We start from the raw sequence: 26,647 nt of genomic DNA, 5'->3' as shown, positions 1-26,647 counted from the left end.
TTTTTAATTAAAATGTGTTTTTTAATGGAAAAGCCAAAGTTGAGTTCCAGGAAAGGTTTGTTATATAAGCACTAAGGCAAGAATTAAATAATTAGGCAGATTTTGCAACACTTTTAAGTTTGATAGGCATTTGTATGGACATTGGTAATGTTGGCGTTAGCACTTGGCTCAAACAAGTTTGCCTCAATTTATCAGTCATCCTCAGGACCGAACTTGGGAGGTCATCACAACTCAGCGACAACAAGCAACATCCGGAGATAATTAATTAGTAGCAACTTACATATATACTTATATCTCATCTCTTGAAACATTGAGCACTCAGAAAAAGAAAAAAAATTAAGAAGAGCAAGCATGTTTCCCTTTACATTGCCAAACCAGTTTTGACTAACATAGTAATATTTATAACATATATATTTGAAACTAAAACACCTCCTTGCTATTTAAATTTTAACTTGCCTTATAGCCAATTAACTTCCTCTTGGAAGTTCTTCTCAAATAAAAAAACTTGCTCTTGGAGGTGCAGTGACAAAACATTCCACTTTCCTTATTTTTGGAGAATCAACTTCCTCTTAAAAAACGGGGAGGAAGACATCAGTGAGAACACTCTTTGAAAGCAGAGAAGCTTTGAGCAATTTCAGAACCTAGCGACAAACCAGATAAAGGAGAAAATTAAAGGCAATTACAAGAATTAGCAATCGTATAGCCACAATCAATTAGTACCCTCAATCTCTGTTTAAACGAGCATATTTAGCAATATTTTTCAGGACAAAAATATAAAAGAAGAAAAGAAATAAAATTCTAGTCATGCACAGAAAACAAAGAATGTGACTGACACACACCTCATCCACGCCCAAATCGACCACTTTCTCTTGAAGAACCCCTGTATCCTTGACATTGAACTTGTTAAGCACTGTGGCAAGAGAAGTTGTGGACAATGGTTTCACTGCCAGATCATCCATCACCATGTATGTAACCTCTCCTTTCACATAATCTCCCACATTACTTGAGTAGGGATTGTTTGCGCTTGGTGGGCCTATATATTTTGACTCTTGGCTCATAGGAGACCCGCACCCACAGATTGCTTTCCTCTCAAACACGTTTAGGCAGCACTTATACAATTTCCTGGATGATTCAACGTTTGGCAATTGGAGAGGAAATCCTGCTGTACCACTGGAGAAGTATGCTTTGGGCTTGAGAAGAGAGTCCTTGTTCACGTTTGGTCGAAGGTAAGTAGTACTTAAATTTGCAATGCTGTCGTAAATGTTTCCCAAGCTGCCCACCATTTCTTGATTGAGAAGCGGAATGAAAGTTCCGACCGGCAGGGCAAGAATGTAAAAGAGGAAATCCACAAATTCCTTGCCGGCTTCGGCATAAAGCACTCTGCCGCCGCCTTTTGGTTCTATCATAAGTTTCAAACTCACTTTGGACGTAGCAGATCCCATGGATGAAATGTCTAGCTTGGTTTCTCTAGAACTTTTTTGGGGCAAGCAATATACAATCAGCACGATCGTCGGGACAGTTTATAAACTGGTTGCTTAGATCTATGATTCAAACTTTTTTTTTCAGAAGGATTAATTTGAGTTTTTATTAATGGAGCAACATAACTCTTACATCACAATATCAACTATTGTAAAGACGTTATCATGTTGTGAAAATAAAAATAAGGCTAAAATACAAAACTATGTTTCTAAGTTTCACTAAATTCATTTCGAGTCTCTAAGTTTCAAGTTTATTTAAATAATGCATTTCCGTCAATTTCTATTAAATGTTGAGGTTAATTTTCCAAATTTTTAATTTTTTTCTCAAATTTTTTAAATTTAAAATATCCAATTAATGATTGAAAAATATTTTCCAAATTTTTATTTTAAATTTTAACCAAAGTTGAGAGAGAAACCTTAATTGAATGAACTTCAAACTTGAAAAACCAAAATGAATTCTTATAAAACTTAATGAGTGTGCTTTGCATTTTAGGCTTAAAGAAAAAAAAAAAAAAAAAGTAATGTTGTACATAAAACTTTTTCACAATAAATATTAAAATTGTTAAAATGATTGACCATAAACTGTGGCAGACACAATTCACACTCAAGTATCTATCATTTCTTCTCTTGTGGAAGTTTATGGAACAAAAAGTTTGACAAAAGATTCCATACTTGGTTGATGTGTCAAATTGACAATGGTAGATATATAATTATATTAATGTTGGGTCCATATAAATACTAATAAAAAGTTGTCAACACAACTATTATGGAAGATATTGTAAAATTTTTTGTGTCTATATCATTGCTTTTTTTTTTCTATTATTACTAATAGAGAAATCTTGACAAAAGTAAAGAAGAATAAATCTTACCAAGTAAAATTTGGTATCCGAGGCATTATCAATATTTTTTTTCTTCTTTTGACTAGCTAGAATTATCAAATTTGTTATTAAAAAATTTTTGTCAGTGGTTGGAAAAATGACGGTTCATTGTCAGCCACTTATTACGAATTTATGCAGGTTCTGATATGATTTGATTTTCCTTCTTTTGTGAAAAAGAAATTTACCACTACGAAATTATAACTTTTCTTAGTCAAAAAGCAAAGAAAGCAATAATTGAGGAGTTTTGCAACTTTTGAAACCTTTTTATTTTTTAACTAAAAAAAAAAACAAATATTTTCATTGCTTTTTTCTTTTGGTAAATAAAAATTTAATGAGAGAGAAACCTTAATTGAATGAACTTCAAACTTAAAAAACCGAAATGAATTCTTATAAAACTTAATGAGTGCGCTTTGCGTTTTAGGCTTAAAGAAAAAAAAAGTAATGTTGTACATATAACTTTTTCACAATAAATATTATAATTGTTAAAACGATTGACCATAAACTGTGGTGGACACAATTCACACTCAAGTATCTATCATTTCTTCTCTTGAGGAAGTTTATGGAACAAAAAGTTTGACAAAAGATTCCATACTTGGTTGATGTGTCAAATTGACAATGGTAGATATATAATTATATTAATGTTGGGTCCATATAAAAACTAATAAAAAGTTGTCAACTCAACTATTATGAAAGATATTATAAAATTTTTTGTGTCTATATCATTGCTCTTTATCTCTATTATTACTAATAGAGAAATCTTGCCAAAAGTAAAAAAGAATAAATCTTGCCAAGTGAAATTTGGTATCCGAGGCATTATCAATATTTTTTTTCTTCTTTTGACTAGCTAGAATTATCAAATTTATTATTAAAAAAATTTTATCAGTAGTTGGAAAAATGACAGTTCATTGTCGGCCACTTACCACGGATTTAAGCAAGTTCTGATATGATTTGATTTTCCTTCTTTTGTGAAAAAGAAATTTACCACTACAAAATTATAACCTTTCTTAGTCAAAAAGCAAAGAAAGCAATAATTGAGGAGTTTTGCAACTTTTGAAACCTTTTTATTTTTTAACTAAAAAAAAAAAAACAAATATTTTCATTGCTTTTTTTCTTTTGGTAAATAAAAATTTAATGTGAGAGAAACCTTAATTGAATGAACTTCAAACTTAAAAAACTGAAATGAATTCTTATAAAACTTAACGAGTGTGCTTTGCGTTTTAGGCTTAAAGAAAAAAAAAAAGTAATGTTGTACATATAACTTTTTCACAATAAATATTATAATTGTTAAAATGATTGGCCATAAACTGTGGTGGACACAATTCACACTCAAGTATCTATCATTTTTGAGGAAGTTTATGGAACAAAAAGTTTGACAAAAGATTCCATACTTGGTTTCTTTTTTGAGAAAGAGATTCCATACTTGGTTGATGTGTCAAATTGACAATGGTAGATATATAATTATATTAATGTTGGGTCCATATAAAAACTAATAAAAAGTTGTCAACTCAACTATTATGAAAGATATTGTAAAATTTTTTGTGTCTATGTCATTGTTCTTTTTCTCTATTATTACTAATAGAGAAATCTTGCCAAAAGTAAAAAAGAATAAATCTTGCCAAGTAAAATTTGGTATCGGAGGCATTATCAATATTTTTTTTCTTCTTTTGACTAGCTAGAGTTATCAAAATTATTATTAAAAAAATTTTGTCAGTAGTTGGAAAAATGACGGTTCAGTGTCGGCCACTTACCACGGATTTAAGCAAGTTCTAATATGATTTGATTTTCCTTCTTTTGTGAAAAAGAAATTTACCACTACAAAATTATAACCTTTCTTAGTCAAAAAGCAAAGAAAGCAATAATTGAGGAGTTTTGCAACTTTTGAAACCTTTTTATTTTTTAACTAAAAAAAAACCAATATTTTCATTGCTTTTTTCTTTGGTAAATAAAAATTTATTCATGCACCTATCCTTTAGTAACTTTCTTAGGGTATGAAAATCCAACCACCTATAAAATCCAAGCTCATTATATTATCTTAGTAAATAAAAATTTATTCATGCACCTGTCCTTTAGTAACTTTCTTAGGGTACGAAAATCCAACTACCTATAAAATCCAAGCTCATTATATTATCTTAATTAAAGATCAACTTTACATCTCATTAATATTCATTATGAATCCCTTTAATAATTTTTAGACATTACTACAATATAGATACAACAAAATTTCAACTAAAAGTATCCGCTCCATAATATTTACTCTTTATAATAGGTCTAAAACGTCAATTAGTTTTTGTGTATAAGGTTTATATGTTTGGTGAGCTAAAATGCTTTTTTTTTCTTTTTTTCTTTTTTGGATAAGCAGATGGAAATGCTCAAGTTCTAATTGTAACTAATCTATTTGATCTGCTTTTCCTTCTTTTGTGAAAAAGAAATTTACCACTACGAATCTTAATTATAACCTATATTAGTCAAAAAGCAAAGAAAGCAATAATCTACGGAAAAGCTTCGTCTATATAAATTTTTAATTAGCTAGGCAAGTAATTGAGGAGGTTTGCAACTTCTTAAACCTTTTTTTTTTTTTACTCAATATATATATATATATATATATATATAATAAAATAAAAACCTTGGCTGTCACTAGAACCCGGAGATACAAAGCCATTTCAGTTGATTTTATCTTTTTTTCTTTTTGGTTATCATCTAAAGCAATTTCAGATTATTTTAATAACAAATCTTACATACTTTCATCTCATTTTGGCATAATACTAATAACTAACCAAACCCAGAGAGAGAGAGAACGCCCATCATTGGACATACATTGCCACACCAAATTTAACTACATTTAAAACATATTTGCAACAAAAAAAATCTTAGCAATCCCACAGACTTCTTCATTTAGAAATGAAAACACCAATAAGATGTAACAGTGCCATCATTCTACTTCTGCATCAATGCCTTGATTTCTCTGTTTCAAGTTCTAACATTGGGAGGAGGAAGACATCAGTGAGAACACTCTTCGATAGTAGTGAAGTCTGAAGCAATTTCACACCCTTGCAATAAACCAAAAAAAGTAGCTAAGCTGTTAGTTATTATATGTAGCAAGTAAAAGAGACATTTTTGCAATAAGGCATCTGGAATAGACCTAGTAAACAGGTTGATTTGGATGGGTACGGGTCAAACTAGCTTGTATTATCACGGGTTATAAAACCTATGACCCTTTCTTGGTATTTGACGGGTCGGTCTATCCAATAAAATGAGATAATTATGGTAGGATTATGCATGGATTGCATAGGACAATCTTTATTTACCCAAGTAATTGAAAGAAGTTTGAGTTTTTTTAAAAAAATAATAATATCTATAAATAAATTAAAAAATTAATTAACACTAAAAACATATTACACAAATTTTATAAAAATAAATGTGTCATCATATTTAATATTTTTATAATAAATTTTTTTCATGTACTATCAATGACTAAAGGAATTTTGATATAAAAATAAATAAAAGAGTAATTGAATCATCTTGCTATTTCTTTTTCATAAATTTTCTTTTGTTAGCAAAGTTAGAAAATTATTTTATAAAAATGGATTTTTTTTCCCCAAAAAATGGTCAATTTTTATTTTTATTATACACCAATCATAAGATCACTTATTAAATACAAGTTTTTTTTTTCCATTTTATTTTATTTAAAATAGAACAAGTTTATTTCGCATATTAAATGATGTGGCTTGAACACAAATTTAGATTTGCAATATTAATTTATTCTATGGGATAAATGCAATTCAAATGGAAATAGTTGTAAGAACCTGAATACAAATTCTTTATTTCACTTTCTGTGTTCTAGCTCCACTAATGATCATGGGATGTTATGTGTTTTTTTTTTTTCGATTTTAAAATTTACTTTTGCAAAAATTTTGAAAATGAAATAACAGACAGTAATAAAAGATGTAAATAGAAGTCATGCTCAAATAGCTAAAGAATGGGTGACATACCTCATCCATGCCCAATTCAACCACTTTCTCCTCAAGAGTTCCCATATTTTTGACATTAAACTTGTCAAGAAGACTGATAATAGAAGATGTACTGGACAATGGTTCCACAGCCAGATCATCCATCACCATGTACGTAACCAACTCTTCCACGTACCCTCCATCAGTTTGACCCCTGGAGAAGTATGGATTGTTTGAGCTTGGTGTGCCTCTATATTTTAACACAGAATCGGTGAATCTTCTATGGATCCAACAGATTGTTTCGGAATCATCGGACATGGAGAAGCAGCTACTACTACACCCATACAATTTCCTGTGTGTTGACTTTATAACGTTTGGCAATTGGAGAAGCCCTCCAGTATCACCAGAGATGTATACTTTGGGCGTCAGGAGAGAGTCTTTCACGTTTGGTTTGAGGTAAGTGGGACTTATATTTTGAATGCTATCGTAAATGTTTCCCAAGCTGCCCTCCATTTCTTGATTGAGAAGTGGAATGAAAGTCCCGACCGGCAGGGCCAGAATGTTAAAGAGGAAGTCCACGAACTCCTTGCCCGCTTCAGCATATAGCACTTTGCTTTTTTCTGTGCTAATCACGAGTTTCAAACTCACCATGTTCACTGCTGCCACGGACTCTGTCTAGCTAGCTTAGAAGTTTTATGCGTATCAATGTGAGTCTGTGATCGGCCTGGACAGTTTATGCATAGTCGTTTGCTTGGCAGACCTATAATATTTTGCAAATTGCTGATATGATTTATTGTGTGAAAATTAAAAATTATGAGACTTGGAGGAATTTTGTACGAGTAATTTTAATAACACAAAATTTATAATTGGTTACTTGTCACTTTCATATGGACCCACTATTTTATTCCTACCGCTTACAATTCGATACATAATAATTTTGAGTCACAAATTATAGAATTTTATATAATCTTAAAATTTTTGATATGGTGTACCTAAAATTTGGCTTTTCCCATGTAAGAGCATTTGCAGCAGTGTAGCTATAATGCTATAATGCTAAAATTTAGCTCCACAAACACAAAAACCTTGCTGCAGCAGTGGAGCTAAATCTAAAAAATTTAGCTTCATTGCTACAGTGCACATCTATAAATAGATGTGCACTGTTCATAACATCTAAAAGAAAAAAATATTATTTTATTAAATTTCTCTCTCTTCTTTTATTAAAAAAATATTTTTTCCTTTTTCTTTCTATTCTCTCTCTCTCTCTTCGGCTTCTCTTCTTTCTTCCTCTTTCCTTCTCATTTTTTTTTTCTCTCCCTCATCTAATCTCTGCTTCGCCGTCGCCGATCTTCATCATCGATCTTCATCATCGTCGATCTTCACCATCGATCTTCATCGTCGTCGCCCAGTTGCCGTCCCACGCTGCTGACCCATCTCGCCTTCATCGAACTCAAGCGCGCCATGGACCCATCGAAGCTCTATGCTCAGTCAATATCTTTGGGTTCATGGGTTTGTGGGTTCACGGACCCATCGAACTCAAGCGCGCCACGAACCCGGACCCATGATCGGCGACGGCGGGAATTCTGGGTTTCTGGGTTTTTGAGTGTTTGGTTTTTTTTTTTTTTTTGTTGGGTTTGGTTGTGATTGTGGATTGTGGTTGAAATGGCGGTTTGGTGGCTGTGTTGGTGGTGGTTTGGTAGCTGTGGTTATGGTTGCCGTGGGCTATGTTGGTGGTGGTTTGATTTTTTTTTTTTTTTCCTTGCCGTGGGCTGTGTTGGGTTATGGTTGTGGCTGTGTTGGTGGTGGTCACATGAAGGTTGTTGCTGGTGAAGTGTGTGGCTGTGATAATTGTGTGTTGTGAATATATTATTTTATTGTAGTGAGATGGATTATTTTATTGTAGTAGTTATATTATTTTATTGTGATGTTTATATTATTTTATTGTGTTGAAAGCTAAAATAGATCCACTGCTGCAGCATATGTGTAGGTAAAATAGATAAAGTAACTTTTGGTGGAGCTAAAAAGCTAAATTATTAGCTCTACTGCTGTAGATGCTCTAACAACAGTTAATTGTCGGCCATAGATCAAGGACTTGGTTATGCTTTTTCTTCTTTTTGTAAAAAGAATTTAATCCGTACGTAACCCTTAATTTATAACTTTAATTTCTTTAGTGGACATAGCTTTATCTATTATGTACTTTTTAATTAATCAGCATATACCCTTTTCCCCTCTCAGGATATGAACAAGCCTTTTTGTATTATGTATTTCTTAAGTATCCGATTCACCTAAATGGATTGCTTCCTTTTTTGGCTGAATAAAATGCTTCTTGTTCTTCCTTTGATAATTACATATAAGGCTTAAAACACAAGCCTAGAATCCAGTTTGAGGTAATACTTAAATTGAAGAAAAAGCTTAGAATTCATATTACCTCGAACAAGAATATAGTGCCCGTTTGGATCGGGCTTATTGTGCGTCTGCGTTTGCACATGGATTCACTGTGCAAGAGACAAAGTGCACTGTTCACGCACTATTCATGGAACCCACAACCACTTTATTCAGAAAAAAATATATATATATTTAAAATGGGTCCCACGGCACTATTCACATATTTAAAAATTATTTTGCTACAGTGTTTTCAGTTTCAATTTTCAGCAAAATAAGCTATATCCAAACGGACCCATAAACTCTTAAAATTTCTTGGGTTAATACTTTGACCCCTAAAGTCATATTCTTGGTTCCGTCTCAGGATATAATCAATGATATATCTTTATCAAATGAAAGTCTTAGAATTCATATTACCTCGAATTGAATATAAGCTTTTAAAACTTCTTGAATAATGGTTTCATCCCTGAACATAAGATGGTAAATATTTATCCAATGAAAATTGAAAACACATTTTCTTTAAAAAATAGAGATCATCTCTTTATTGATGCTACAGATTATAATTGGTATGAACTGAAAGACTACCCTTCTAAATGAAATCTTTGAACATTAAAATCAAATACAACTTAGAAGAACTAAAGCGACACCTGGACTCAACAAGATGTGACCAAATGGTAATCATCTAGTACACATGGGTTCACAAGGAGCCATGTAACTCAATTAGTTGACACTTCCTAATATTTTCAAATGATACATCTAAATTTCAGATTCCTTCCAACCATCATTATTAAATAAATAAATAAAAGTAGACGGTGAATTCCTTAACTTTTTAAAACTAGAAAACACAACAGAAATTTTCAATTGAAAACACATAAAATGATCATAAACATAAAGCACATTTGTCAAATGTGTTAACACCTATCCCTAAAGCTTGGTACAGATACAAATCTTCCAAGATATAGAAATCTTTTGAAAAAAATAACAACATGAATCATCGAACACAACAATAATTTTCCATTTCCAACAAAAGAAAACAAAACATAAACCTAAAAGGGAAAAAAATTTAAAAATATATATATAATTAAAGATTGCAGGTTGATCTCTATGAAATTTTTAAAGACCGTGTAAAAAAAATCACATCAATTAAAATAGATTCAAGACCAACGAATATTTTTCCAAAGACAAAAAAAAAAAAAAAATATATATATATATATATATACCTTGAGTTTCAAGAAAGTTATATATTATGCACATTGGCTTCAAAAAAGAGGGAGTGGGGGAGGCAGTTTAGTTGCGTTATGCCCTCAGTCATCTTCAGGCAATTAGGCTGAGATTTAAAACTTCTTTGCAACGAATAACAACATTTTGGATTCTACACAACTTTTGCACCTAGAAATTCAGTCTCTATGTTAACTTCTCGTTCCAGCTTTGATATAATTTTTGTCATAACTATTCTACGTGTCAAAATATAATTGACTACTTGTCACTTTAATATTGTGTCCCTAAAATTTGGCTTTTCCCATGTAACAACAGTTCATTGACGGCCATAGATGGAGGTCATGGGTCACGCTTTTTCTTCTTTTTGTAAAAATAATTTAATCCGTACGTAACCCTTCATAACTTTTCTTTAGGGGACATAGCTTTATCTATTATGTACTTTTTAATTAGCCCAGCAATAGAAGACTTTTGCAAATTCTGAAACTTCTTTGCTTTGCTTTATTGATAAAACAAAAAACAAAAATAAGAAGCATCTTTTCTTTTCTTTTCTTTTTTCCTTTTTTTTTTTTAAAGATTTGGTAAAGAATTTAATTAAGCAGCACGTACCCTTTTCCCCTCTCAGGATATGAACAAGCCCTTTGTATCATGTATTTCGTAAGTATCCGCATAACCTAAATGGATTGCTACCTTTTTTGGCTGAATAAAATGCTTCTTGTTCTTCCTTTTAAGAAGTTGTGATATCAAGCTTTATAAAATACTGTTTGGACCCCTACAATAAATTGATTGAGCTGAATATTGTAATTGGAATTCATTCAATTGAAGTCAGGTTCAATTCTCCCTCAAAAAAAAAGAAGTTAAGTTCAATTCATTTAATTGGAACCTTATAAATCCAGTGGATGTGTTAGGAATTAAAAATAATAATAACCAATTCTTCATGTGTTTCAAAGCATAAATAAGTAATAACATGAATTGAATAGAAAAACGCCCCTATATATGCTCGCAGGGTGTGAAACGCTAACAAGTTGGTTTTTGATTGCTTGTCAATATTTGAGTTGGAGCTTAATGATTTGTTGGATTAGTGGATTGATAATGCCCAATATCAGAATACGAAATATTTCCACACCATCTTGTGGATTCTGCGGAAGAAACGAAATGACGTGCGTAAGGTGCAAAAGAACAAGGTCTTCTGACTTTGGTTCGAAGAGCAAAGGAGCTTACTCAAAGTAGATATGACATAATGCCAGCAAGCCAATTGTAGACTTGGTCAGGTGGCCTCCTCCAAGGAATAATTGGTTCGAAGTAAATGTTCAAAGGCCACTCTAATTTTTTTTAAGAGATCTTTCTTTTTTCTTTTTTTTTTATGTAACTGGATATTTGGAAGTAAGATGATTTGAATCATAGATATCCATATTAGAAATATCATGATATATTTCTTGGCCAAACATATATATATATATATATATATATAATTAATAGAAACTTACATAATACATACATCTATCCGGAGATAATTAATAGAAACTTACGTGCTTACATGTCATGTCTTGAAACACAGAGCACTCCCTCTCCCACAACAGCCCAAAAAAGGAAAAAAAAAAATTTAAGAGAAGAGCAAGCATGGTTCCCTCTACATTGCCACACCAGTTTTGACTAACAAAGTAACATTTATGACATATTTGAAACAAAAAACACTTCTTGACAATCCCACAAAATTCGTGCACTTACATATTAAAATTTCCCTTCTACCTCCTGTTGGCAATTAACTTCCTCTTTCAAAACAGGGAGGAAGACATCAGTGAGAATACTCTTTGTCAGCAGAGAAGCTTTGAGCAGTTTCAAAACCTAGCAACAAACCAGATAAAGGAGCAAAATCAGTAACAAGAATTAGCACTCGTATAGGGTACAGCCACAATTAGTACCCTGATCACCCTCAGTTTAAACGAGCTTATTTTGAAACCTTTTTTTTTCCAACATAAATAATGAAGGAATAAAAAGTAAAATAAGAAATAAATAAACTTCTAGTCATTCACAGAAAGCGAAGAATGACTGACACACCTCATCCCTGCCGAAATCGACCACTTTCTCCTCAAAAGTCCCTATTTCCTTGATATTGAGCTTGTTAAGCGGTGTAGTAAGAGAAGTTGTGGACAACGGTTTCACCACGAAGTTTTTTTGGACAAGTGAGATACATTCAGCATGATCATCTGGACAGTTTATACACTTGTTGCTTAGATTACCATTCTTAGAAGTAGCTTTAATTAGGGCTAAGCAGGGACCCGACCAACCCGATCTGATCCGACATGTTTTGGGTGGGTCTGAGTTTGTTCAATTCCAGGGGTCGGGTCTCACAGTCGGGTTAGTTGCGGGTTGGATTCGGGTGACCCAACTGGTTGACCCGATTTTTTTCTCTCTCTAAAAAAAATTCCGATATCTCTCTGGCTCTTTTTTTCAATGAAAATTTGCGTTTTCATTTTCTTTATTCAGAGGGTGAATAAATTCTCATGCAAAATGTCTATGCAATAAGTCCTAGTTATAACTAATTAGTAGATAGTAGATACCGGCATACCGCTGTTAATTAATGTTCAAAGAATTTACGAAGCTTGCATAGGTCATAAACATCAAATCATAAGCTAGTGTGAATTGTTAGTGAGATGGGCATGTCAATTATTAAGCCCCAGAAAAGAAAAGAAACGAAAAGAAGAGCTAGTTGTGTGAAATGGACTTCACAAACCTTTCATAGATTGAATAAATGAAAAATTAATTCAGAATGGCATGGTTGCATTTTTTGAATGCTAATAATTATTTTTGCCTTGATCGACTTCTCATAGCTGTTGCTTTCCTTTTGTGTTTGATTTTCTCATCACATGGAATAATTTTCTGATTTGTTTGATGAATTTTTTTAAGAGTCTGTTTGGTTGGAATGGTAAAAAAGTAGGGAAATATAAAAGATTTAGATTATGTCTAGTAACAATTTTTGTTTTCTATTTTCAAAAACTTGTTTTTGGGAATATAAAGAAAAAACAATTTTCTTGTATTTTTTAAATAAAAAACATGTTTGGTTAGTTGAAATTAAAAAAATAGTTTTTTGAAAAAAAAATAGATAATACTAAAATATATTGTTACTACTAGGATTTGAACTCTAATGTTAATTCATTAAATGAGACAAATTTATTAAATTAAATGCGTGTTTTCATTGATTTTTGAAAATTAAAAACTAAAAATTGTCTTTTGCATGTTTTGAGTTTTCTTCACAAATTGAGTTTTGAGAACAGTTTTTATTTTCTATCCATTTTGAGTTGCCAAACAATTTTTTTAGTGTCAAAAATAAAAAATTGTTTTTTAAAACAGAAAATAATAGAAAAAATAATTATTAAACATACCCTTAGTTTTCCTTTGTGTGCTTGGATGGAGGGTTAGAAAAGTAAGAGGGTGGAAAACTCTTTTATTTGGTTGATGAGAAAAATGGGAGGATAGAAAATATAGTTTATATAAATTGGCTATTATACCCTTATTATATAATGTGTAAAAAATAGGTTTATTTGTACTCATTAAATAATATAAAATTAACACATCATACATATAAATTTATATTTTTTTCTTTATTACTATATATAATATAAATTTGCTGGGTAACAAACATTGTATGATACATATCAAAAAAAAAAAAAAAAGCCAAATAAAAATTGTCGGATGTGTCTTTGCTAGGAAGAAAAACTAGGCAACAAAAGCCATCCATATAAGTTCAACAAAAGAAATTGTTGAATATGCAATTGAGAAAGAAGGCATGAAGACAAAGAAAGAAGAACGACACAGCTGCAGTGATGATCTAAACGACAGAGTCCACAAGAAAAAGAAGAAAGGAAAGATGAAGGCAAAACGACATCACTTGGCTTAAGTGATTGGCACGTGGGACAGCAAGCACGTGAGAAGATTAAGAAGTGTACAGCTGTATTATTAGAGTTAGTTAGTCTATTAAGAGTTAGTTAGATTGTTTTGATTTCCTTTTAGCTCTGTAAACACGTATATAAAGGCAGAGCATCAGTGTAAAATTAATTAATTCATTTTTCTCATTCTAATCAATTCAAGAATAGATTTTCTCTCAAAATAGTTTCCAGAAGCTTTCTTTAATAGAAATCCATGTAAGTTTATATAAAAATTGTAGGATGCGTCTTTGATGTGAAGAGGCTTGTGACTTGTGAAGAGGCTGAAGAGAGAATTGATGATGAGTGCTAGGAAAGTGAGAATTAGGTGGGACAGGTGAGAGCAAAAAGTCAAGGTTATTTTTGAGCCAGCATTTTCATCCCTCGTTTCTCTCCATTTTGGAGAGAAAAGTTTTGTGTGGACCTGGGTGAAAAATGTTTGGACTCCACCTAAAAATTTTGTTTTCTCCCTCCCAATCAAAAAACATACAAACTCATTTTCCACCCTATTTTCTCTCCATTATTTTCTATCCACCATATTCCACCTCCAACCAAACACACCTTAAAAGTTTGGTCTTCCTCAACGGATATATTAGGTGGTCTTTCCTTATTAAAAATTTTTAATGTTTATTTGGTAATATCATAAGTATTAATAGTCAATAAATGAATTTAATTACTACTAAAAATTAAGGAAAAAATTTGGCTACAAATTCGGTTGTAGCCTAAAGCTACAACTTCCACTAATTGGATTATGAGTTAAAAAGGTTAAAGTCTATGTTGTATATCCAAAAGTTAGACCATTTTGAATATACATCACTGTCAGTTTTTTTATAACATTCTCCCCTCTTCTTATGTGTGAAAGTTAAAAATACTTAATATTCGTAATAATAAATAAATAATAAATAAATAAATAAAACTATATGATTTGTTGTTATTGGAACAATACTTTTATAATATATAAGGACAGGCGTGCTAGAAAAAAATTTATAATACAGTTTAAAATCTTTATTTATTTATTCTATTTTTTAACATTGATGAGACCCTTTTGACCTTCTTATTGAGTGCCACAACTTTGTCCAAGCTCTAACGTGATCCATGAAAAAAAAGAGATAAAACTCACAGCCAAAAGGCATAACATTCCATTCATAATGACCAAAAGGAACTGTAAAAGCAGTTTTATATCTATCTGTCTCATCTATCTGTATCTGCCAAAATCCACTTTTCATGTCAAATTTAGAAAATATGGTTGCTTCATGAAGTCTGTCAAGAAGATCTTTCTTATTGGGAATAGGGTATCTTATCCATTGTAATGCTTTATTTAGAGGTTTATAGTTTATAACTAATCTTGGAACTCCTCGCTCCAATTCTGCCTGTTTATTAACATAAAAAGCAGCACAACTCCAAGGAGACTTGCTCTTTCTGATTAATCCTTTAGTTAAGAGATCTTCAATTTCTTTCTTACAATGTTCTAATAATTCATTATTCATTTGTATTGGCCTAGCTTTAGTAGGTATCTGTCTTTCATTAAAATCTTTCTCATAAGGTAACTGCACTATATGTCGATGCCTGTGCCAAAAGGCAATAGGTAGACTAGAACAAATCTCTGTCTCAATCTGTTGTCTAAATAAATTTATTTTATTATTTAGTATAGGGTCAGTTAATTGATCAGTTATTCTTTTATATCTTATTTCTGTCTTTAAAGACTCCAAATGTCTATTCTTTCTGTCAATTCTTTCTCTATCAATTTCCTTTACTATGGTATTAAGTGAATAAATATCTTTTGGAATCGGTGGTAAAATAAATTTAAAAATTATATCTTTCCCTAGCACATTAGTTTTAATACCTTCTTCTGTCGTTAAAAAGGGGTAAAGTAAAGTCATAAAGGGGTTTCCTAGAATGATTTTAGAAGAAAGGTCTTTAATTAAAACAAAAACTGTTTCAAAGCAAACTCCATCATTACATATGTGAACACTAGGTATTTTATAATTAATTATTAATTTTTCTCCATTAGCTTGAGCTAGTCTTTCAGATGATTTTTCATAATACTTTAAAGGTATTAGTCCTTCTTGTATACAGTTCATGTCAGCACCTGAATCTATCAAAGCAATTTCTGTCAAAGAAAACTCTTTATTAATTACCAAAGTAATTTCTGTATACCATTTTTGGAAAATCACTCTATCAATTAAACTTAAGAAATTCTGTCTACTGTCATTATTATTAAATTTTCTGTCTGTGGGATTAGAAAATTCTTTTAAGTTTATTAATTCTGCAATATTTCGCTCATTTATGTCTGTGGAGTTTTCTTCCTTAATTTCTTTAATTTCCTCTTTTACCATTTTTGCTTCTGTCATTAAGTCTTGTAGATTTACTTGTTTTATTTTCATTTTTATCTTTTCTTTCTTGTCTTTTTCTTTCTTTCTATAATCCGTAACTTGGTGTCCATATTTTTTACAAATAGTATTGCTAACATGTCTGTCAATTTTCTCATTATCTGATGACTCAGTTGTATTTAAAACTGTTATATCTCTATTTCTGTCTGTCTGTAAGGGTGTATTTAGAATTTTCATTTTTTTAGTTAATTCTGTCAAACTATCATTTTGGGTTTCTATTATAGATCTTTCAATTAATTTTAATCTTTCATCTACCATCTCTTTTAAACTATTACATTTTTTGTCTTTTACTTCCACTTTTACTACACTATCATTATTTTCTTTTAAATTACCATTATCATTTTTCCTACCTTTGTGGACTTTGACTTTTTCTCTTTCATGTCTCATCTTTTCTTCAATTTCTATCTTCATACGTAGAGATTCTTTACTACTATTTGTTTTTGGTTTTTGCATGTCCTTTACTTTCCCTACACCTTTACTATTTTGTCTTTCATGTAATTCTTTCAAACTATCATCATAATTTCTAGGACTATCATCTTTCTTTAGATTGTCTATTTGTTTTCCTATATCTAATCCTTTACGTAGAGTTCCATTTTTTAATTCACAATTCTGTCTTTCAAACATTTCTTTCGTTCTGTCTTGTACTATAGTATTAGTCTTTTCATCTTTTAACTTCTGACTTAGAGATTCTTTAAGGGAGTTATTTTCTTTACTGTTTTGTCTTTCTATGTTTTCTATCATTTCTTTTACTATGCCTTTCCTTATCTTACTTCTTTCTTTATCTTCATTTATTATATCTCTGACACTTTCTATAGTATCTTTTATATGTGTTGCTTTTTCCTTAATAGGGCTAATTTCTGTATCAGCTCTTCTGTCAGTTGTTTTTATCATCTGTAAATTCTTAGTACTATTTATATACCAATTATCTGTCACGGTTTCTGTAAAAGATGATCTATGATGGGGTCCAAATTCTATATTTTTTTTAGAATGTGAATTTAAAGCTTTCATTCTTTCATAGAGGTCCAAAAAGCTATCATTTTTCTTTTCAACTTTAGTAGATATAGTAGATCTGTCAATATTCTCCAAGGACTCCAATTTTCTATTAATTCTGTCTAAAAAACTATTATTGTGTTTATTAGTCTGTCGGTTGATTTTATCTCCTGTTAAATTACACCAATTATTTGTGTTACCATTATAGTTGTAATTATCCATTTCACTGTCAAAATCAGAATCTGTTTTATATTCCATATCACTATTTGACCAATTATCATCTATATCTTTCATGCTATAACCTTCATCATAATCTATATCATCATAGGCCATATTTCAATTAGTGTGTGCCTAGCCTAAGTGTGAACAAGCAAACAGATGATGAGCTGATAAATGTATTTATTCTCTTTCTAAGCAATTAATAATTACTGGCGGAACTATTACTAACCACTGGTATCCTTGCTATCGGGACCACCTCCTCGGGAAACTCCATTGCGGGACCACCCAAACAACGCCTGTCCGTCGGCTACAACAAAGGGGCTGACCAACGCGAAACTATGGTTTGCCAACGAGTCTCTAGGCTGACCAACGCTAACAAGGAGCAAGTAGTGGCTATGTAGTAATATAAGTTCCTAGTAACTTCTTAATTGCAAAGAAATAAAACTCATACACCTACCATCCATGGCTCTGATACCATGACTACCCAGGAGTGAGCACAGCAGTAATATAGAAGCATAAACAATGATAAAATAGTTGATAAAGAAGAGAATAGCAAAGTAGATATAGTCAAAATAGATTAAAACAGAGTATGGAACATAAAACTGAAACAAATAAAATCTTACTTGAAAATACTTCTGTCTTTGATTATACTTGAAAACAAACTGTCTTTCTTACAAGCTTTGAAAATAAGAGCTGTCTGAAGAATTACAAGATTACAAAGTAAAATAAAATCTGTAAAGGGTTACAAGATTGTCTGTCTGGAAAGGTAAGGTTACAAGATTATCTGTCTGAAGGAAAGGTTACAAGATTACAAAAGAAAAAGTAAAGTACAAAAGGGAGAGTACAAAAGTCTTTCAGGGAAAGGGAAAGGAAAACTAAAAGTCTTTCTGAGGATTGGACCTTGGAATGGAAACTTAAACTGGACCTTAGAAATGGACCTTGCTTCTGTCTTCGGAGTCTGTCTATTTATAGATAAAGTAGACCATGGTAAGTCTTCAAAAGTAACCTGAGTTAAGTGAAGTGAACTCAAGTTAATCTGTCGGTAGAATCTTGAACAGTAAAAATCTATCTTGAACAGTAATAGTCTATCTGTCGGTAGAATCTTGAACAGTAAAAAGTCTATCTGGCAGTCTATCCAGGTACGCATGCTGGTGAACAGTAACTTTTCTATCTGTGAGAATCTGTGTACAAAAATATTCTGCTAAAATATCTTTCTGGTCTGTCTGCATTCTATCATTTTATCTTTTGGTCTGTCGGTCTGTCTTTTGTCTTCTTTTGCATCTTTCTGTCTCTCGTCTTCTTTCTGTCTTATCTGTCACATGTCATAGGGGTCTTGGGAATCTTGAAATGCTTCTGGATGAGTTCTGTAGTTTGGAGAAGAGGATTCCATTACTGTGTCATCTTCATCATCTGATATTTGTGATGCAGCTTCAAGCAGTTGCTTTTTGAGCTGTCTTCTGTCTGAAACAGAGGCAAGCTGGCACTGAACTTGACTCTTTTCTAAAAAGAAATTAGAACTTTCTGTCTGGGAGGAAGAGGTCTTTTTCTGTAATTCTTGTCAAATATGATCAAAATTAAACTTATTCCACCATTTTAATTTAAACTTTCTGGCGAGCATAGGAAAAGGATACTGGGGATGCTTTTCTATCTTGTATTCCCATCTGATGATCCATGGGAGATCTGGAAACCTGTAAAAGAACTGTAAAAGATGTGGGAAATCCCTAAGATGCAGTATGTTAGGTTCTTTCTTGAAAGTCTCATAAGCTTTTAAAAGATCAGGAGGAAGAATCATAGCTTCAGGACCATAGGAATTCCACCAGTCAATGAACCATCTTGGAATCATCATGTCTTTCTTTCTGCCTTTTGGTTTAAAGAATGCACCCAGTGAATTTCAAAATATAATGAATGACATATTTACACCTTTCACAGACTTTTCCATTGTTTATATAGATGACGTTCTAATCTTTTCTAAAACAATAGATGACCATTGGAAACATTTGAATATATTTGTTAGAGTAATTAAACAAAACGGTTTAGTTGTTTCAGCCTCTAAAATAAGTCTTTTTCAAGATAAAATTCGATTTTTAGGCCATAATATTTATAAGGGAACTTTAAGCCCTATTGATAGAGCTATTCAATTTGCAGATAAATTCCCAGATGAGATAAAAGATAAAAATCAATTACAGAGATTTCTTGGCAGTTTAAATTATGTTTCAGATTATTTTCAAGGATTAAGAAAAATATGCAGACCCTTGTATAAAAGATTAGAAAAGAATCCTCCACCTTGGACAGACAGACATACTATGATAGTCAGACAGATTAAAAAATATGTTAAGCAACTTCCTTGTATTGTTATTCCCTCTCCTAATACTTTTAAAATTGTTGAGACAGATGCTTCTGACATAGGTTACGGTGGAATCCTAAAACAGGTAGCAAAAAATGATGCTAAAGAACAAATTGTTAGATTTCATTCTGGCTCTTGGACAGCTACCCAGCAGAATTACAGCACTATTAAGAAAGAAATTTTATCTATCATACTATGTATTTCAAAATTCCAAAATGATCTTTTTAATCAAAAGTTTTTAATTAGAGTTGATTGTAAAAGTGCTAAAGAAGTTTTACAGAAAGATGTTCAAAATCTTGTTTCCAAACAGAGTTTTGCTCGATGGCAGGCTATTTTAAGTGTTTTTGACTTTGACATTGAATATATTAAAGGAGAAACTAATTCAATTCCTGATTTTTTAACCCGTGAATTTCTACAGGGAAGATGAGCTCCCCTGCAGATAAGAGCAAATCCCCAAAACCCAGAACCAGACAGTCTTATGCTGCTCCCCCAATTCCTCCTCCCCCTAGCAGATTCCTCCCTTGCCCCTCTTTCACTTCACCCACTTTCTCTTCAAATAAATCTCTAGACAGATCCCCATTAATCTGTAGCCCAAACCCTTTCCAACCACTCTCCCCCAGCCCCAATCCAACATCCAAACAGACTTATGCCATACCCTCAACCTCCTCAACCCCTCCTTTAAAGAAACCATTTAATGTAGTTGCATCTTCTTTTCCCCCTTTGGCCTCTCCTTCCAACCAACCAAAATACAGATCCTCTACCTCTCCAGAAACTCAGACCCAAATCCCAAAAGAAGATCACAGTATTGAGATCCCAAAAGACTCATGGAATTTTATTTTGTGGATTGAACCAGAATACCAGCACATAAAAGACACCCTTTCCCTTGTCCGACAGCTCATACCCCCAGGATGGGAACATCCTAAGACAGAAACTTTTAAGACCCAGACATTTTATGAGCATATTTTAGTAGATACAGACTCAATTTTAGTTACACATATGCCTTGTTCCCAGGAACCAAACATAATTGGTTATTCTAAAGTTGTTATAAAACAGATTCTCACCCCTTCTCAGTGGAAAGCACAACCCTGGATCACAAGGAACTTTTCTGTACCTTTTGAGCCCCAGTTTTATAATTATTATGACTATATGGAAGCTTGGGACAGATTCCTTTTATTCCAAAATAATATTAACAGGCATACTTGGTTTTTCCGGTTTGATATGTACAGAAAGAAAGACATGATGATTCCAAGATGGTTCATTGACTGGTGGAATTATTAATTGCTTAGAAAGAGAATAAATACATTTATCAGCTCATCATCTGTTTGCTTGTTCACACTTAGGCTAGGCACACACTAATTGAAACATGGACTATGATGATATAGATTATGATGAAGGTTATAGCATGAAAGATATAGATGATAATTGGTCTAATAGTGATATGGATTATGAAATTGATTCTGATTCTGACAGTGAAATGGATAATTATAATTATAATGGTAACACAAATAATTGGAGTAATTTAACAGAAGATAAAATCAACCGACAGACTAATAAATACAATAATAGTTTTTTAGACAGAATTAATAGAAAATTAGAATCTTTAGAAAATATGGACAAATCTGCTATATATACTAAAGTTGAAAAGAAAAATGATAGTTTTTTGGACCTTTATGAAAGAAAGAAAAATGATAGTTTTTTGGACCTCTATGAAAGAATGAAAGCTTTAAATTCACATTTTGAAAAAGATATAGAATTTGAACCCCATCATAGATCATCTTTTACAGAAACTATGACAGATAATTGGTTTATAAATAGTAATTCAAAAGAAGTTATAGATAAGAATTTACAGATGTTAAAAGCAACTGACAGATTAGATATTGGCCCTATTAAGGAAAGAGCAACACGTATAAAAGATAAAAGTACTATAGAAAATGACAGACTAAAAGAAATTTCTAGTTTGGTACTAGACACAAATAGAGAAAAGAACCTATTAAAGATAGACAAGAAAGAATCTCTACATGAGAAGTTGATAGATAATGAGAAAGAAATAATAAAAAAAGGAATGGTAAAAGAGATGAAAGAAATGTTTGAAAGACAGAATAGTGAAGATGTAGGGAAAAAAGGACAAAGAAGCCTAATAGAGACAAATGATAGAAGAAGAATTGAAAGACATAAAGATGAAGGTGTTATACGTAGAAAGATAGAAAAAGAAATAGGAAAAGATGATAGCCCTAGATATAATGATAGCTTGAAAGAATTATATGAAAGACAAAACAATGAAATGGTACGTGGGAATTTAGATACAAAAGAGATAGAAGTAGAAGAAAAGATAAAACATGAAAGAGAAATAGTCAACAATGGTAGGAAAAATAATAATGATAATTTAAAAGAAAAAGCAAATAGTGATAGTGTAGTAAAAGTAAAAATGGAAGTAAAAGACAGAAAGAGTAATAGTTTTAAAGAAGAAATTGATGAGAGACTTAAAACAATTGACAGAACTGAAAACCACAGTTTAATAGAATTGGCTAAAAAGATAGAACTTTTAAGATTACCAATAGAGACAGACAGAAAAAGAGACATAACAGTTTTAAATACTACAGAGTCATCAGATAATGAGAAAGCTGATAGACATGTTAATAGTACTATTTGTCATAAATGCAAAGGATATGGACATACTAAAAAACAATGTGATAGACATAACAGAATTACTAAACAAATTAGTAAATTAGAATTTGAAAAAGATATTATAAAAGAATTGATGGAAATATTTAATGTTAAACAAAAAGAAATAGATCAACTAAAGAAAGAGTTAAAATCAACCAACCCACTTAAAATTAATAAGAGAAAAAGAAAACAAAAAGACATAATAATAAAACTGATAGAAAATCTACCAAATCATTATAAAGATAAAAAAGAATATTTATTAAAATTGAAAGACACTATAGAAATACCTATTGCTTGCATTAAGTGCAGGAAATATGGTCATCATATTACGGATTGTAGAAAGAAAGAAAAAGACAAGAAAGAAAAGGAAATTAAAGAAATTAAAGAAGAAAATCTGACAGACATAAATGAACATAATATTGTAGAAATAATAAAAGAATTTTCTAATCCCATGATAGACCCCGTTATAAATATTAATGTTTCAAACAATAATAATAAATTTGATAGACAGAATCTCTTAAGTTTAATTGACAGAGTAATTCCCCAAAGATGTCATACAGATACTACTAAACAGTTTTCTTTGACAGAAATTGCTTTAACAGCTGATATGGATTATATACAAGAAAGATTAATACCCTTAAAATATTATAAAAAATCATCTGAAAGATTAATTCAGGCCAATAGAGAAAAACTGATAATTAATGTTCATATATGCCATGACAGAATATATTTTGAGACAGCCAAGACAGCCTTTGTTTTAATTAAAGATTTTCCTTTTAAAATTATTTTAGCAACTCCTTTTATGGCTTTAATTTATCCCTTTTTAGTGACAGATGAAGGAATTAAAACTAATATATGGGAAAAAGATATATTCTTTAAATTGATTTTACCACTTGTCTTGACAGAAATACACTCTTCCCAAAAGATTACTATTTTAATAGATATCAACGAAAGAGGAATCTATAGAACTGAAAGAAGTTTGTCATCTTTAAAGACAGAAATGCTACTTGTTAATCAATTAACAGAAAATGACAGAAAAGAATATAAACAAGACAGAAAGACAGAGATATATTTTTATTCTCCTTGTTTTTATTTTCCTTGTTTTTGTTCTCCTTTCTTACATAAAGTCCAATCTACAGAAGAATTCATAGATGACGGAAATATGAATGCAATCTTTTGTAATCAATATGCATGGACTAATAGTATATGGACTGACAGATGGCAATTTGAGACTATTGCCCCCACACAAAATATATATGGTAAAATTATTATTTCTTTTAATAATAATGACAGACATATTGATAGACTGATAAAAGTACTAAATGACAGATGTACACCCTTTATAGCATTTTTAAATATTCATATAACAAATATTTTAATAAAAGAAGCTTTGACAGACTCTCTTTTATTAAGCATTAAAGAAAACATTAATTTCTTGAATAATGACAGATTTAATTTCCTAACAGGTAGAATTAATCCCTTGACAGATTGTCCTATTAAAGAAAGACTTCACGAAGATAGAATCATACTAGATTTAAGAAATACTCTGAATCTCATTTACCTTGACAGATCCCATTCTGACTGCTCTAATATTGTTGCTACTCAGCAAGGGCACAAAAGTGTACAAAGAAAAGTTTGTTTTATAAATTTTGTTTGTTTTATAAATGTTTTTATTATTTTTCTTATAAAATATTTCAAAAGAATTTCACAGAAAGACATTGACAGAAGAATTTCAAAAGAAGTTTTTATTTGTTCCAAATATAATCCTTTTCCAAAAACCCAATTGCAGACTACCATGAGTAAAAGATTCTCTCAGAAAGACAAGGGCAAGGCACCAGCGGTGCAACCCAGAGGTTTCCGAAAGCCCTCAGTCAAAATTTCGGATATGCATGAAGGCGTCTCGATAGAGACAATATCCCTTCAGGATACGTTGCTAGCAGAGGCAATGTATTCATGTGGTAATAAAAGTGTAATCTTGCAAAAAGTGCTCGACAGCAATCTTATGTTTCAAGACAGAGAATTTACAGACCTTCCTCTTCATATTAAACTACTTCTTGATAATTTACAGGCAGCATTCACCCTCAGACAGAAACCCTTATTCCAAATGACCCTTCAGGCTTTGGAATTACATCTTGTTAGCACCGGGGCATTTATTGAAGCACTCGGTTGTCAACTCCCTGGCAAGGAGGATGGAGATTCAAGCTCCATAAAGACAGAACTACAGTCTCTAAAAAGCTATCTTATGGGAACAAGTTTTTCAAAGCTCCACCCTAAGATTCAGCAAAAAACGAGACTTGCTATTAGAACCTTACCCCCTGAAATCCAACAGAATATATTTACTCATAAAGCTATAACAAGCTCTTATGACAGATGGATGTATCTTTTTAAATTATTAGTCTCTACAGCATTTATCAGAACAGAAGACATGACAGGTGATATATGGTTATCTCATAAGGCTAAATGGTATGACAGTTTTGGAAATTCAGACAGAGTTTATGAAAGAACAGGAGACAGATTTGATCCCTACCCGGGATTACTTATCAACACAGAGACAGAAGATCCAGTAATCTGTGATCCCTTATGGTTATCTAAAATGCTAGAAGCAGGGTTTATCATAAAATTAACCATTACTTCTGCAAATCAGATTAGTTTATTTCCCAGAGTCATCCAAGAAGCAGCAGCACAGATTGGAGGACTTAATTATATGAAGATAGAAATCTGGAGTACTCTTCCAGTTTGGGACACTAGCTATTATATGGAAGCTCAGCCAGCACACATTCTAGTCCTTATCCATGATTGGTGTGGTATCCTTGAATATGACTGGTATACAGGAGATACTTACTTATCACTTGAGGATCCAGGTGCTTTGGCTCAAGAATGGTCTAATTTCATGAGTAATAAGATTTATGAAGAACAGAAAAAATTAGATAGAGGTTTTCATTTATATGGCTACACCGACAGGATAGCTGTGTATGGCCCAAGACCTTCAGCAGGAAGGCTCATTGGGAAAAGAAGGATTGTTAAAGATCCCAGATTGATGACAGCCAAAGATCATGTTCCTGTTTTCGTTCCTATTTCATACTGTGCCCTATGTAATGACTATGGAGTGCTCCACGAGCATGAGCAGTATGAGGATAACACTGATCCGCTAGATTATGATAACTACGCGGATACAGATTGATAGACAGATAGACAGAAGGCACAGACAGACAGAATACTCTTCCGACAGACAGCGGCGACAGATCACTATTCACCAGCGACAGATCACTATTCACTGGAAACAGATCACTATTCACTGGAAACAGATCACTATTCACCGACATGCATGAATAAGCTTCCAGACAGATCCATTACAGTCCAGACAAATACAGATAGATCCAGAAAGATATTTTGAAAGATATTTTGACAGAATATTATTCACATGCAAGACAGACTTTTACTGTTCAAGATTCTACCGACAGATTAACTTGAGTTCACTTTACTTAACTCAGGTTACTGTTCAAGATAGACTTTTACTGTTCAAGATTCTACCGACAGATTAACTTGAGTTCACTTTACTTAACTCAGGTTACTTTTAAAGACTTACCATGGTTCACTTCATCTATAAAAGGACAGACTCTGAAGACAGAAGACAGGTCCATTTCTAAGGTCCAGTTTAAGTTTCCATTCCAAGGTCCAATCCTCAGAAAGACTTTTAGTTTTCCTTTCCCTTTCCCCGAAAGACTTTTGTACTCTCCCTTTTGTACTTTACTTTTTCTTTTGTAATCTTGTAACCTTTCCTTCAGACAGATAATCTTGTAACCTTACCTTTCCAGACAGACAATCTTGTAACCCTTTACAGATTTTATTTTACTTTGTAATCTTGTAATTCTTCAGACAGCTCTTATTTTCAAAGCTTGTAAGAAAGACAGTTTGTTTTCAAGTATAATCAAAGACAGAAGTATTTTCAAGTAAGATTTTATTTGTTTCAGTTTTATGTTCCATACTCTGTTTTAATCTATTTTTGACTATATCTATTTTGCTATTTTCTTCCTTATCAACTATTTTATCATTGTTTATGCTTCTATATTACTGCTGTGCTTTTGAGCTGACTGTTAAAATGGAAACATTAACACTGGTAGTCAACTCAAAAAAAGAGAAAATTCTTAAATACTCCCGGGTTTAGTAAAATGGTGCCAAAAAACATTTTTAAACAAAATTTTAAGACAATTTTTGTGATA

General features: G+C 31.8%; 2 protein-coding genes and 1 long non-coding RNA gene across 6 annotated transcripts in view; all 3 read right to left on the bottom strand.

The window, feature by feature from the left end:
• LOC126697403 (uncharacterized) overlaps positions 1 to 7,151 on the bottom strand; it is a 60,845-nt gene extending 53,694 nt beyond the window's left edge. For 2 of the 4 annotated variants that reach the window (XM_050394394.1, XM_050394396.1), the window contains exon 1: positions 6,346 to 7,151. Coding sequence is in view for 2 of the 4 variants with exons in the window: in XM_050394397.1 (XP_050250354.1) it covers positions 5,302 to 5,403; positions 6,346 to 6,954 (711 nt within the window). In the remaining 2 variants the exon portion in view is untranslated. Of the gene's footprint in view, positions 1 to 5,142; positions 5,404 to 6,345 lie in introns of those variants that run through there. The other 2 variants (XM_050394397.1, XM_050394398.1) reach the window with 2 other exon arrangements.
• Positions 241 to 1,666, bottom strand: LOC126697407 (uncharacterized). Its single transcript, XM_050394403.1, has 2 exons — positions 840 to 1,666; positions 241 to 641 (listed from the first exon to the last, which is right to left on the bottom strand). The coding sequence occupies exons 1-2, from the start codon at positions 1,440 to 1,442 to the stop codon at positions 570 to 572; spliced, it is 675 nt and encodes a 224-aa protein (XP_050250360.1). The 5' UTR covers positions 1,443 to 1,666; the 3' UTR covers positions 241 to 569.
• Positions 7,152 to 11,388: 4,237 nt separating the features above from the next.
• Positions 11,389 to 12,379, bottom strand: LOC126697413 (uncharacterized). The gene is made up of 2 exons (XR_007646197.1): positions 11,956 to 12,379; positions 11,389 to 11,742 (listed from the first exon to the last, which is right to left on the bottom strand). It is a non-coding gene; the product is annotated as an uncharacterized LOC126697413 (long non-coding RNA).
• Positions 12,380 to 26,647: the final 14,268 nt, after the last annotated feature.

Source organism: Quercus robur, chromosome 8 (genome assembly GCF_932294415.1).
Source record: "Quercus robur chromosome 8, dhQueRobu3.1, whole genome shotgun sequence".
Lineage (NCBI taxonomy): Eukaryota > Viridiplantae > Streptophyta > Magnoliopsida > Fagales > Fagaceae > Quercus > Quercus robur.
This window is presented reverse-complemented; position numbering and strand designations above follow the sequence as displayed.

What these genes read in the sequence shown, in the direction of transcription:
- LOC126697407 (XM_050394403.1), bottom strand. Translation starts at nt 1,442, where the DNA reads ATGGGATCTGCTACGTCCAAAGTGAGTTTGAAACTTATGATAGAACCA. An exon ending in TCGATTTGGGCGTGGATGAG is followed by an intron (nt 642 to 839) that starts GTGTGTGTCAGT and finishes GTTTGTCGCTAG; the next exon opens with GTTCTGAAATTGCTCAAAGC.